The 12,353-nt window shown below is 45.0% G+C and overlaps 1 protein-coding gene across 3 annotated transcripts in view; it reads right to left on the bottom strand.

Moving 5' to 3' along the window:
- The window catches only part of Gata6 (GATA binding protein 6), a 32,872-nt gene that overhangs the window by 18,992 nt on the left and 1,527 nt on the right, over window positions 1-12,353 (bottom strand). For all 3 annotated transcript variants that reach the window (XM_059246084.1, XM_059246085.1, XM_059246086.1), the window contains exons 2-6: window positions 11,128-12,275; window positions 7,102-7,268; window positions 3,293-3,418; window positions 1,982-2,069; window positions 1,797-1,900 (exon numbers count right to left, since the gene is read on the bottom strand). In XM_059246084.1, the coding sequence (XP_059102067.1) occupies window positions 1,797-1,900; window positions 1,982-2,069; window positions 3,293-3,418; window positions 7,102-7,268; window positions 11,128-12,238 (1,596 nt within the window). In that variant the 5' untranslated portion in view covers window positions 12,239-12,275. The remainder of the gene's footprint in view (window positions 1-1,796; window positions 1,901-1,981; window positions 2,070-3,292; window positions 3,419-7,101; window positions 7,269-11,127; window positions 12,276-12,353) is intronic.

Below are 12,353 nucleotides of genomic sequence, written 5' to 3'. Positions count from 1 at the left end.
ACACAAGCGTGACACGTGCATGCTCTCACACACAGAGGTGTGCATTCACACGTGTGCACACACTACTGTTCACATTTATAAAAGCTCAAAACTGTTTTTAACCTAACATTTGCAGCAAACAGAACCAGCTGGAAGGCTGAGCAGCAGAGCTCACACCTCTAGTCCCAACAGAGGCTGAGGCAGGTGGACCTCTTTGAGGAAGCTTGGTCTACACAGAGTTCTGCCACAGGCCTGAGACGCTATCTCAGACAAATATAAATGCAGTGTAAAAGCCTTTCTCATCTTAGCCTTAGTCTCCCACTGCGTCCATTCAACCAATATTAAAGGGATGCATTGTACGCCAGTTACAGTTTCCTCGACTCTGACAATTCCATACACGTCCAGAATGTTTGATTACTTAAATCTGTTTTCATCCAAGGAGTTTGGTCCACAAAGAAGTGATGTGGAGTAGTGTTTTAAATATGTTAATTTGGGTTTGTGACTGTGGTAAGACCAAGACAGAAAGCCCATTTGCAGTCCCCAAGCCCCACCAGGGCAGCTGAAGTTTTACCTCTGGCTGTTGTATGGAAACACAAATTTCTAGGCCCCACACCCAGAAATTGACTAAAAAAATCCAGGGTGGGGTTTGGAAATTTGCAGTATTTTGAAGTTCCCTAAACGACCCAGGGCCAAACTACACATAGCCAATGGCTACTAGGTAAACAAATGTTTTCTTCCTAGTAGTCTTAGTTGAAAGGGAAGAATCTTGGATGTACACATCTGTAGAGTCACACCTGAGGGCTGGGGGTGTATCTCAGATCAATTCAATCACCTAGTGTGTCCTGCCTGTTAAAAATCTTTGGTAGTCTGGCAGTGGTGGCGCACGCCTTTAATCCCAGCACTCAGGAGGCAGAGGCAGGTGGATCTTTGTGAGTTCGAGGCTAGCTTGGTCTACAGAGCGAGATCCAGGAAAGGCGCTACACAGAGAAACCCTGTCTCGAAAAACAAAACAAAAAAAAAAATCTTTGGTGGAACTTGGACATTGAGAGTTGAGGGAGGCCAAGGGAGTTAGAAAGACAATTGAGAAAATGCTCTGAGTGAAACCAAGTTCCCATCACAGTGAGAGAAGCTGGCAGGCATCACTTGCTGAAATAACCCATCAGAATTCGTGACCACTGGAAGTCAGCAGGGTCTCCCAGCAGGAGGGCACGGGTTACAGGAAGAGCAGTGAGAACAAAGGCCCAGGACCTTTGCCTGTGCGGATCTGAGAGAATAAAACTGGGCTGGATAGATGCCTCCCTGTCTTTTTCTAATCTATGTTAGGAATGCATAGTGACTGAGAGAGAGGGAGGAAGAAGGAAGGAAGGAAGGAAGGAAGGAAGGAAGGAAGGAAGGAAGGAAATGTAGTTGGGCAGTGGCGATGCACACCTTTAATCCCAGCACTTAGGAGGCAAAGACAGGCAGGTCTCTGAGTTGAGGCTAGTCTGGTCTACAAAGAGAGTTCCAGAACAGCCAGGGCCAGAAAAACCCTGTCTCAAAACAACAAAACAATGGGGGAAAAAAGTAAATACAATCAATCTGAATCTGTTCCACTCTTCTTTCTTGGACTAATCTAACCACTAAAAATGCTGGATCTTAATTAAGAGGTTTGTAAAGTACTTTAGTGTTTGCCATTTTGTTGACATTCAAATATAATTTCCTCTAAAAACTATTCTTAGGTAGCAATTCACTAAACTGTTGGTTCAGATTATTATACTGCTGATAAGATAAAATTTAAGACAATCTTCTCAGGAGCGCTCAGCTGTTTTTACACTTACCCCTGAGGCGGTCGGTTGTGTTGAAGGAGATGTGGTTTTGGTACAGTCATCTGAGTTAGAAGAGGAGGAAGTTGGAGTCATAGGAACAGAGTTACTGCTGTTACCTGCAAGAGAGGAGCCATGAGCACCTCTGCTGTCAAAGCTGGAAAACCTTTTCCGGGTAAAAAGCACTTTATTATACCTACCGGAGCAAGCCTTTGACTTATTTATGTTTTTAGGTTTTCGTTTCCTGGTCTGAATTCCTTCTTTTTTCATAGCAAGTGGTCGAGGCACCTAAAAAATGTCCACAAAAAGACCTAAGTATATTGTACTGAAGGAAACACAGACAAAAGATATGATTTTAGTACTGAAAGCCCTCGTCTGAAAGAACCTGGGACTATAGCTCAGTGGCAGAATGATGGCTGGGCTCCATGAGGCCCGGGTTCCATCTCCAGCACCACAGAATGAGTTATCATTTCTTCAGCGCTAAGGACTCAGGCATGCTAGGAAAGCATGCTGAGCTACAGCTCCAGCTTTAAACTTGTTAGCTAAAGACTTTGGCAAGATTTCATCCTAATTTTTATATATATGCTAATATTTATTAATATATATTATATATATTCTAAATGCATAAAGATTCCCCCACCCAAAAAATAGAGATTCTTTCAGGGAGAAAAAAAATGTAGTTTACTATGGACAATTTAATATTTTCAACTTTGTTTATATCTGAAATAACATTAATTATAGAGAAAATATTTATTGTGTGAATCTTTACTTTTAATATCCTTATTTAAAAGAGATCAAATACTTTGTCCCTACAACACAGGTTATTTCCTCTGTAAGACAAAGCCATTAATTATTAGCCAGGCTGGTGGCTAGAACACCAGCACTCAGAAGGCTAAGGCGGGAGGATTCTCGAAGCACCCTGGGCTAGTGAGTTTAAGGTCAGCCTAGGCTATAGAATGAGACCTTGTCTCAAAAACCAACCAAAGACTGAGATTTACCATAACTTCTACAGTTCTTTAATGAAGTATAGGCTCTAACTGAAGATATCAAATATAACTTCAGACAAAAAACTTTTTCAAATTTCTTAAAGTTTAAGATCTATAGTAATCATTATTTTGTTATCAGTTCTAAAGTGTACCCTTTACATTTTTTTCTTTTTCTTTTTTTCTTCTTGATATACGGCTTCTCTGTGTAGCCCTGGCTGTCTTGAATTAAAAGCGTGCATCACTACACCAGGCTCATTTTTACATTTCTAAAATTGAAATGTTTTACCAAAAATGTCAGTGTCAGAAGTTGGTTGTGCATTTTATTTCTTGGTTCCCCGGTGGCTGAAAGAGCCAGCTTACATTAATAGCAGCTTGGATTCAATGCAGCGTATACACAATACACACTCAGTTTTTCACTTTCGTATCCTTTTATACCTTTTTTTCGTTTGCTGATTCTGCCTTATAATTGAAAATACACAGTCTAGGTGCAAGATGTCTATATTCGTAAATGAAATAAGTGCATACCCCATGGAGTTTCATATAGAGTCCGCAAGCATTGCACACGGGTTCACCCTCGGCATTCCTGCGCCATAAGGTGGTGGTTGTCGTGTGACAGTTGGCACAGGACAATCCAAGCCGCCGTGATGAGGGCTGGAAAACAGCACACAAGACACAAAGTAGAGAAATGTGACTTTACATATTTTAATGCTTCTATATGTACATCTTGTTCCTATTTAAAAAAAAAATAGCAGGATTCCAGTTAGTTATACATGAAGTGTCCCTTCAGAACAAAATCTGTCAAGTGTAATTAGGCAGACCTTTCTGGACCAAAAATCTTGAGGTCTGCGTAGTGTGCTTGATCCCACAGGTGAGATTCTCTCCCCTCGCCTGTTACTGAGGGTTATAAAATAACCTGGAAGCAATTGTACACTGACCATGCAAAGCTATCACAGAATCATGCATGTTCTCATGGTGGCTGTTCCTCCAAGAATTCAGGTTTCCATGTATTCTTGTTGGGGAGTTAGATTTCCTGAAAGTTGCCCCAAACAGAGCTAAATTCTAGAACATACCAAAAATACAACCACCTGAAGCCTAATATTGTCACAATATTAGATGTGAGTCACGAAACACAATCAAAGCCACCAGTGTTGCTAAACAGCTTAGGACATCTAAGAATTAGGGATAACTACATCTATTTTTCAGGCATATGTAGAAAAAAAATCAACCAGAAACCATAAAAGTGAGTGAGAGCCAGGCCAGGGTGGCGCACACCTTTGATCCCAGCACTGGGAAAGCAGAGGTAGGTAGTCTCTTGAGTTCTAGGCCAGCCTAGGCTATGCAAAGAAACCCTGTCTAGAAAAAAATAAAGGAAAAAATAGAAAGAAAGATGAGTGAGAAAGAAAAGCTGGGGATCTGAGTAAAGAAATACACCTGTAACTGTCAACCTGGTGCCTGAATCCTGTTGTGCCTGCTTTACAAAAGACTCATTTGATGACGTGCTTTCAATGTTAACACTGCCTTGTAGATGGTGACGCTGGCACACTTTCATTTGTCCCAATTTTTCTTCATGTAAATAGTTAACTGGTACCACCAGGGCAAGCCCCATCTGATGCTACCCTTTACGGCTCTAACATTCCTGAAGGAATATATTTCCTCCAAATCCCTACATAGGGGTAGGCAGGGAAGTGAAAACAATATAATCCTCTCGAAGAAAGACAAAATATGATTTATTTTTAGATTACCAAATATAAATTCTTTAAAATTACTAGAAACAAGTTGTGCCAAGACCACATCCTATATATAATTAATGTATATTAGTATATATGCATATATATTAATTGAAAACATGAGAATCAAAGCAAATTTTAAGTGACGAACTCCAACGGTTACCAGTTTCAATTCATTTTAGAAAACTAACAATTCATTTTATAAAGAATAGAGAAAGATATGTTGGGTATCTATTGGGTATTCATAGGTCAGAGAATCAGGTTTCCAAGTTCTTTGAAGACAAATATGAGTGATCCAACAGGATTTTGCATTTGACCTCCTATCTGCTCTAGTAAGTTAGCATCCTTTATGATCGAGTTGTAAAGTCACAGGCACTTTCATGAACTCTTTAGCCCTGCAACACTTCTAAGAACTCAGAGCTAATAATTCTCAGAATTTGGTGAAAATTAACATACTTGGCTGATAGAACTACTTGAGAAATTGCTTTGCTATAACAACAGCAAAAATATTAGCAAAACCTTTCACACCAACAGCTGCTTTTCTCTCCCACTTCTGTGGGATTTAGAGAAAAATTTCCAGGTGAGCACTCCTTTCTCTCCATAAATATGAAATTAGTAAGGTGGGGGGGGAAGATGACCGTTTTATGAACGAGCCATTTATGACAGTTTCCAGTGGAATTTGGAGCCAATGTGGAGCAAAATTGTTATCAGAATTTGCCATTATAACAAAGAGCTTTATGATTGTCAACTACAGATCATAAGTGAAGGCAGTCTCCATAAACATGTGAAATGAAGGTGAGCAGGTTATAAAAGTTCCTTGTAACAAGCAACCTCAGTTCTATTCCTCACTGACAAGGAATTCAAGCTACACCATAAATCTCTTATTTTGCAGTGTATTACAAGTTCAAACTCACGGTGATTGGTTCTGTCCTGCTGGCTTAACAAACTGGGATTCAATATTCTATTTCTGAGAACTAAGCCAGACCCACCAAAACTATAAGCCCACAAGGAGAACTAATTGATAGCGGCACACCCTACAATTGGTATCGTTTATAACTCATTCACAAAGTGTATTGGCTGACCTTGGTTACTGCCAAGACACCTGCCACAGAAAGAAAACTAATTGATTCACAAACATTTAAATTGTTTTTCTTGTGGATAACAATTTTTACTGGTAAATGCATGAAATAAATGGTGCTATCTAATTACAGTTGCTAGTTGATCAAATCTGTAATTTAACAAGAACCTAAAAAGCTACAAGTACACCAAGTTTTTGCTCAGTTTTGAAAAAAAAAATGTTACCTTTCAGAGCTCAACTAGGACTCTGCATGAGTAAAGCTTTCCCTCCAGAAAGCAGTTTCATTGTTCATGCTTTGTCTGGTAAATGAAAGCAAGAACTTCCTTGGAATATTTTCTAACTACTTTCTTTTTAATAAAATACAGAAGGATTAAGAAAGCCGGTGAGATGGTCACATCCTGAATTTAAGCACACCTTTTAAAGAAAACCCTAAACTGGGGAGATTGTAAGGAGCACAAAGCACATTCCACTTAAATTAACCTTACCTACTTTATTTTAAATGCATTAAAAACAAAACAATCATAAAACTAATTGCCTCTCCTTAAGGTGTCAGACTTACGTTGTGATGCAATTTCGCCCTAATCTAGTTAACACAAACAACATGTATAGAGTTTGTTCTGCTAATTAGAGTGCAACAATTAAATAAATTACCTGGGTCCTTAAGATGTCTGGCATCTAATTGCAAAGCATCTACTTTAAATGGCATTTAGAACACTATCGTTGGAGCTAGACAAACCTTGGCCTTAAGGTGCAGTTCATGAATGCTTTTTTCCTTTTTCATTTCAGCTTTAAATATCCTAACAAATGATTACACGAGCTTCATCCGAGAAAAATTATAAATTCCTCATACTTATTTTAAAAGATGGTAAATATGTTTGAATTGGTGAAAGCTCACAATTTGAGAAGTTCAAGTTCTGTGCCGTTCTCTGCAACAGCCAGATTTCAAAATAACTAATGTTTGAGCAAATACATTTTCACCATACTCCAGGCAATTTAAAAGGCAGAGGAATTGGGAGCTAAATACGGCTCTCCAAGGAAGGGCAGCCGGCCCATTGAGGGAAGGCAGAACTGCGTAACTAGGCTGTGGTGACCACGGAAGAGCAGAAGAGTGGGGCTTTCAGTCCTTCCTTTAACTGGTCAGGTATTGAAATCAGCTGTGAGGACACAAAGCCCATCTTCCCTTGCCTACGTTTGCTCTGCGAATGTTACCTGCAGCCCCAATTTCTTGAGTACCCATTCTGTACACTGACCAAGAATATCTCAAGAAAGGTAAATATATATCTGTACTTTAAAAAGTAAAATAAAAAGAGGCAGCACAGGGGCTGAGGATGCAATTCAGCAGCAGACACGAGTTTGCCTAGTGTTTTCAATCCCTGGTACAGGGAGTGGAAGAGAGACTGCTACCAGCCACACTTTGCTTTTCAGCCTTTGGGAAAAAGGCCTTTCCTTCTCTTCGGGTTCTGGCGCGGGAGTGGGGTGGGGGGTAGTGGAGGTAGGTGCTGCGGGTCCCACCCTGCGGTGACACTCACCACGCGCTTCTGCGGCTTGATGAGGGGCCGGCTGAGGCCGTTCATCTTGCTGTAGAGGCCGCACGCATTGCACAGGTAGTGGCCCGTGCCGTCTCGTCGCCACAGTGGCGTCTGGATGGAGCCACAGTTGACGCACTCGCGGCCCTCGGACAGATCCTCCAGCAGGTCTGTAGGGAGAGTGAGAACCAGAGGCCGCTGAGATCACCCGCCCTGCGCCCACCACACTCCAATGTCCCCAGATCCGTGATCAGAAGCTGGAGGCGCGCCTCAGGGTCCCCTAGGCGCCAAGAGACCTTGGTGGCCTTGGATCAGCTGACCACTGTCCCACACTCCAGTCACCCCAGGGGGCCAGTAGAAACCCCAGTGAAGTCAGAGGCCCTGTGAATGACGTGATCTGGAGAAGATCACTCGGGTCGCCTTACTGCTCTTCCGGGACTGTCTAAGGTAAAACTAAGGTCGTCCTAATTATAAAATGCAACTGACCAAACCCAAGCGAGCTGCGCAGCGTTCACGGGTTGCTGACCTCCCCTAAAACCACTAATACCCAAGAATCACCGCCCATTTGTTATCTCAAATAATTTTTAAAAGTATTTTTTGTGCCCATCACATTTCATTTTACATGTCTTTTCTTCCATTAAAAAATATTAAAAATACTGTTATTAGCACTCATATCTATTAATTATAATTATAAATAAGAAAATGAAGGTTTTTCTCCGGGAGGGAAAAGGCTTGTTATTCAGTATGGAGACTACATTTTATTTTCATGTCATCAGGATCTAACACTGAAATATTCTGATTTCTATCTAAAATCTATTTTAAATATGGCTCTACAGTTCTTTTCTTAACAAATTGCCTATTTTAAATGTGTATTTTAAATATAGATTTCCATCTTTCAGATCATGTGATTAGCTTTTGGAATTTGAAATTAACCTAAAGCTAATTAAAAACAAATCAAAAAATAATCTTAATTAACAGAAATTATAACATTTGCTATTTCCCTGCAAGGAGGTTAAGTGTGAAAGAACTTCAGTTCTCTAAAATTAAATGCTATTACACATAGACTTTGCAAAAACAGATGATGTCTACTGTGTGGAGCCCTCTCTGTTACAGAGGGTTTGAATGCTCTAATTTGACATTCTTCGAGAAACAGTTGAGTCACTTATAAAAGTGAATAAACATCGCACTTTAGCCTTTTATTTGAAGAGTATCCTGCCAGCAGACCTCTATACCCCTGGCTTCCCTGATGTTCAGAGTTTGTGTCTACAGTCAGTAATGTGGTAAAGATATTTAAATATGGTTTTAGCATTAAAATGCTTTCACCATTAATTTTTACCTTACCAAAAAAAAAAGTGTCCTTCATTTCTAGAGTTATGTATTAGATTTAAAGGAAACTAACATCCCACACAAGTGAGTTCAAAGTTATCCTGGGGACACTGGAACTTAAAACACATCACAAAGATTTATTCTTCTCCGCCCTAAAAGCCACTATTGACCACGGCAATCAGTAAAATACTCAGGACTTCAAGGACACTGAAGTTAAACAAGGCATTTGTCTTTGCTGTTGACTTTAAAATGTTACCTATCCGAGAGCCCCTCTTCCAGAGTGGGGCATTCCCTGGAAAACCCAGCTAGTCTGGCCTCCTTCACTGGGCTAGGGACAATAAAAAAAGGCTCCCTAGAGACTGTGGATGCCCTAGGTAGAACACAGTCCTCTGGAACCCCAGAGATAAAATTTCAAGTTCTAGAAAGGTTTTTGTTTTTGTTTTTTGGTTTGTTTTTTTTTTTTTTTTTTAGCTAAATAAAAATTCTCTCACTCCTTTTCTGCCTCTCCACAAGGGCCAGACGGCAATAATTCTAAAGAGACAAAAGAAAATGCACTGTAATTATAAAATCTGGTTGTGCTGGAAGTTGGCACCTCTGTCCTAAGTGGTTCCTTGGGGAGCTCCTGGGAAGTGACAGACTCCTAGCAGGTGTGGTTCCTGGAACCAAGGAATGAACTCTGCTCAGTAGGAGCTTAGGAAGGCCCAGGTATGGGGCAGTAAGAACCACAGCTCATCTCGGTGTGAACTACTTCAGATCTCTCCACCAGGCAGAGAAGGAAGGGGTAGGAAGTAGACTTGCAAGAGCTTATTACTGTGCAGATTGATAAAGCACAGCACTCAAGATTTAGCCTTGGTGTTTGCTCAAACTTAAGAGTCTACCTCCAAATGTGGTTTAACATAATAATAATTGCAGAGACAGGAAGATGGCCACAAATTCAAGGCCAGCCAAGGGCTACACAGGGAGATCCTGGCAGAGATGGAGAAGGAGTAAGGTGAAGGAACAGCAATGCCCCTGTGATCGAACTTGGGGCGACCCTCCTACCCAATTCTGCCTTAGTGCTGCTGCTTCTTTTCTTAGCAGACTGCAAAACCTGTAAGTATGTCCCTAAATCTCTTCAATCCAACCCAACTCCCCCCTCCAAAAAAAAAAAAAAACCTGCTTGAGTCTACAGATTTTTCCAACTCTGCAATAAATACCCAGAGGCTGGGGGCGAGGTGAGAGGGTAATGGAGGAAAATATAGACTAAGTTCAAAGCCGAAAGAAACTTCTGTGGTGCCTGTCACTGCATTTCTCAAAGGAATCCATTGCTTTCAACATCTAAAGATGGGATTCTGTCTCTGCCCAAGCTATCTCAGTCAAGGGACAGGGCTCAAGCCTAGAGAAAAGGAATTTAGAGAGAATGTTAAGGTGTGTCAAGCATCAGGCAGAGCAGTGGGGTGCACTCAAACAGCAAGCACCCTGCCCCCACAAACTCTTTGGGATTCCTACCCACCTCCTGACAAAATCGGCACACCCAAGCCACAACTCCCTTAATCTCCAGGTCTCTACCCTTGGGAGCCAAACATGGTCTTTACGTTGTAGGAAGGGTGACAGCCTACTACCCTATCAAGCCTTGCCAAGCCACCAGGGCACATCAGCAGGGTCTTCCTGGCCCTCTCTTCCAGCCTGGCAGTAAAGGTGCTGGAGTAAGGGGGGGTGACTGAAATACTCTGTGAAAACTTCCTTTCCAGGTCTCTTGGCCTCTCCCAGTGTGACTAGTGAGGCTCTGTTTAGATCAACTTCTCCACTTTCAAACCACGAGATTCTGAACCCAAGCTGAGTCTAACAGGTCAGCGGCCCTGAAAGGACTCCCTAACCGAAGTGGGGAAGGGGCTCCCAGAATGATGCACAAAGATTCGGAGGAAGGACACCATGGACCGATGTCCCTCCGTTCCTCCTAAGGCTGACTAACTGCCCTCAAAAAAAAAAAAAAATCAGTTTTCCTTATAGAAAAAATTATGAAATGGGTGAAACTCCAAGCGAGGAGGACCTATGGACGAACTCGGGGCTTAAAACGCGATGGCTGAGGCAAAAAAGCAAGCCTGGCTCATACTTGCCCCTGCTAGCAGCGGGGCCACTTTCCAAAATAAGGTGTTTCTAAGGTAGTTGTTTTCTCTCTTGACAAATAGTCCCTGGCACTGAAGAGGGTGATGTTACCTGACGGGCTAAACACTGAAAGCCCTGTCCACCAGCTAACCTTAAAATTCTTAAAGTCACAGCTAGGTCTCTTGCTTGAGGGGATCGGGATGCCTAGATCTTAGGGCTTTGGTTGTCCTATCGTCCAAAGAAGCTCCTCACTTAGGCACTGAATTATGAGGCTGAATATGTCCACGTGTCTCTCTGATGCACGCAATCCTGGAATCTCACCCAAATCAGGACACATGCAGAGCTCTGAACCCACATATCTCTCAAGCTAAAGCGCATGTTTTCTCAATTGCCCCCATGTGCCCTCCCAAGGCCCTGAAGCAATAGTTGTGCATTCATTCACCCACTTTCCTGGACAAGAGTATCCCCACATCATCGCTGCTAGCCTGAGTATCCTGCCACTGACTTACAAAGAAATCTGTGCTGGGGCCAGGTGGACATCTAGTAAACAGCCTTTCCTCACTGGCTTGCGCGCCAGCGTCCCTGGCCGGCACCCCCACACTACTCCGCGATCCTTACCTGCGCTGGGGCCTCGCGGCACCGAGAGCGGGGCTCCCGCACGGCTCTGTAAGCTGTGCAGCACCGGCGTTTCGAAGGGTCCTGCTGGCCAGGCGGGCGTCAGCGGCGCACCCATGTAGGGAGAGTAGGTCGAGTGGTGGTGATGATGGTGATGGTACGTCCCGTTCAGCGGCCGCGCCGCGGACAGCGAGCTGTACTGGTGCTCCCGGCCGCCCATGGCCGCCAGGCTGCCGCCACTCACGCTGCCCGCGCCCGCGCTGCCCGCAGCCACATAGCCCCCGGGGTCCCGCGCGGCGCCATTGGCCATGGGCGGGCTGGGCGAGTAGGGGAAGCGCGCGGAGGCGTGCGCCGTGGCGGAGCCGGCACCTCCTGGCCCCGCTGCCCCGCCGCCGGCTGCGCCGCCCCCGCCGTACGGGGGGCTGTCGGCGGAGGCCTGGGGCCAGCCCGGGTGAGCGCCCGCGCCGCCTGCGTGGTTGCTGGGCCCGCTGCCCACGCCCTGCAGGTACGGCAGGCCGGGCAGCATGGAACCCACGCGCGTGGTGGGCACGTAGACCGGAGAGCTGGCCGCAGCCGCGGCCGCGGCCGCCGCAGCCGCCGAGTGCACGAATCCGCCCGGCGCGCCGTCGTAAGCGGCCGGCCCCTGGCTGGACAGGGCGGCGAGGGTCTGGTACATTTCCTCGGGCTGCTCGGTCGCGAAGGGGCTCAGCTTGGCGCCTCGGCTGGACCACAGCAGCTTGCTGGCGGTCGCGGCCTGGTCGAGGTCAGTGAAGAGCAACAAGTCCTCCCAACTCGACAGGGCGCTCCCGGGGCCAGGGACCCCGGGCGCCGAAGGTCCGTGGGCAGCCGCGAAGGGATGCGAGGCGTAGGGGCTGAGCAACAGCGAGCGGCCCGGAGGTCCCGCCACAGCCTGGGTGTCGAGCTGCGGCGTCCTGCAGTTGCTGGCGCCGCAGGGACCGCGATCCCCGCCCCGGGAGCAGGAGGAGGACGAGGAAGAGATCGGGGAAGACGGAGAGGAGGGCTCCCTTGCCGGAAAGGCCCCAGAGTCGCCGGCGTCCGCAGCAGCGGCCCCGAAGCGCTTCGGCAGGCACCAGCCGCCGTCAGTCAAGGCCATCCACTGTCCGGCGCTGCTCCAACTTGACTTTTGGTTCCTGAGGTGGGATTGAGGAACAAGACAGGAAGACAGATAAAGTGGGCTTACCAAAAGCGTGGACAGTCTAAAACATGCT

This window comes from Peromyscus eremicus, chromosome 19 (assembly GCF_949786415.1).
Source record: "Peromyscus eremicus chromosome 19, PerEre_H2_v1, whole genome shotgun sequence".
In the NCBI taxonomy this organism is placed as follows: Eukaryota; Metazoa; Chordata; class Mammalia; order Rodentia; family Cricetidae; genus Peromyscus; species Peromyscus eremicus.
This window is presented reverse-complemented; position numbering and strand designations above follow the sequence as displayed.